The sequence below is a fragment of the Marmota flaviventris genome, chromosome 9 (assembly GCF_047511675.1).
Source record: "Marmota flaviventris isolate mMarFla1 chromosome 9, mMarFla1.hap1, whole genome shotgun sequence".
Taxonomy (NCBI): domain Eukaryota; kingdom Metazoa; phylum Chordata; class Mammalia; order Rodentia; family Sciuridae; genus Marmota; species Marmota flaviventris.
In genome coordinates this window covers 17,367,202-17,368,740 of record NC_092506.1, presented here as the reverse complement: position 1 = coordinate 17,368,740, position 1,539 = coordinate 17,367,202, and the positions used below count along the sequence as shown (strand labels likewise).

The 1,539-nt window shown below is 33.3% G+C and overlaps 1 protein-coding gene across 1 annotated transcript; it reads right to left on the bottom strand.

Annotated features, from left to right (window-relative positions):
- LOC114093561 (olfactory receptor 4P4-like) lies at positions 1-930 on the bottom strand. The gene has a single exon (XM_027936347.2). It carries the CDS (start codon positions 928-930, stop codon positions 1-3), a length of 930 nt encoding a protein of 309 aa, XP_027792148.2.
- Positions 931-1,539: the final 609 nt, after the last annotated feature.

Genomic DNA, 1,539 nt, shown 5'->3' with positions numbered 1-1,539 from the left:
CTATGTTTCCTTTGAGAACAGCATTTGACACCAGACTTTTCTCATGGCATTTTTCATCTCAGTATTTCTCAAAGTATATATGAAGGGATTGAACATGGGAGCAAGGATTGTGTAAAATAAGGCAACCACTTTATCCTCAGGGAAAGAAGTAGGAGGTCTAAGGTAGGAAAGGATTGCAGGCACCAGAAATAAGACTACCACTGAGATATGAGACACACAAGTAGAGAGGGCTTTGCATCTTCCTTCAACTGAGAGATTTCTTAAAGTGTACAATATAATGATGTAAGAGAGAAATAAAATAACAAATATAAGTAGTATGATGACTCCTGAGCTGATAACCACTAGGATACCAATCATGTAGGTATCAGTACAGGCAATTTTGAGCAAAGGAAAAATATCACAAAAGTAGTGATCGATTTCATTTGGACCACAGAAGGGCAACTGCATTATCATGAATAATTGAGGAAAAGAGTGGGCAATGCCAGCAGCCCAGGCAGCTAAAATTAGGAAGTTACATTTTGTCCTGTTCATGATAATCATATAGTGGAGAGGTTTGCAGATGGCAACATAGCGATCAATGGCCATGGTTGTAATAATGAAGATCTCACTGCTGCCAAAGAAGTGCATGGTAAAGACCTGTACCATGCAATAACCATAGGAAATGGTTTGAGTCCCCTCTAGCAGGCCACCAATCAATTTGGGTGTAACACTGGAGGTATAGCAGATAACCAGAAATGATAACTGGCTAAGGAAATAGTACATGGGTTGGTGAAAAAGAGGGCTGCATAGAATGGAAATGAGAATCAGAAAGTTTCCTACCAGCAGAGCAACAAAGCAGAGTAAAATAAGCACGAAGCAAAATATTTGCACTTTCTTGTCATCAGAAAGTCCCAGAAGAATGAATTCTGAGATGTTTCTCTGGATTTCCATTTATTAAGTTGAATGTATGTTTTGTACAAATAAATTTAATATCTGAAAGAAAGAATGAAACCAGCAATTTAAGTGAAAATGAACAACCTGATAATCATACTGACTTAATGCACTAAAAAGTAAATTAACATAAATAGTATTAAGTAGGTTCGATTTATTAAGACATGCTGTTTCTTATTTATTATGTCTTATTTTACAAACTTAACTTTGTAGGTGCTTATAATGGGTTTGCAGAAATAATTGTGAATTTAACTCAAATTTACTTGAAATTATTTAAAAATAAATATTATTTCAAAAGTTAAAAATGTTAGTGCCATTTTATATAATTAGATGAAATAAAAGCTGAATTGTTCTAAGACATGAACAATTTTTAAATGATATGACTTTCCTGTTAGCATAAACTCAGAAGGGAAATAAAGAATTCAAGTGAGAAGAATTATTATAATTAAAAAAATAAGATTTTATTGCCATGGTGATGATAAAGAAAATTCTTAAGAGAATAAAAATCATAAAATGAAGAAATAAATGATATTAAGCAATCACTGAACAAGAAGTAAGGACAGTGGCAGTTCAGAGAGGTAAAAATGAGGAAGAAAGTAAAATGAACTG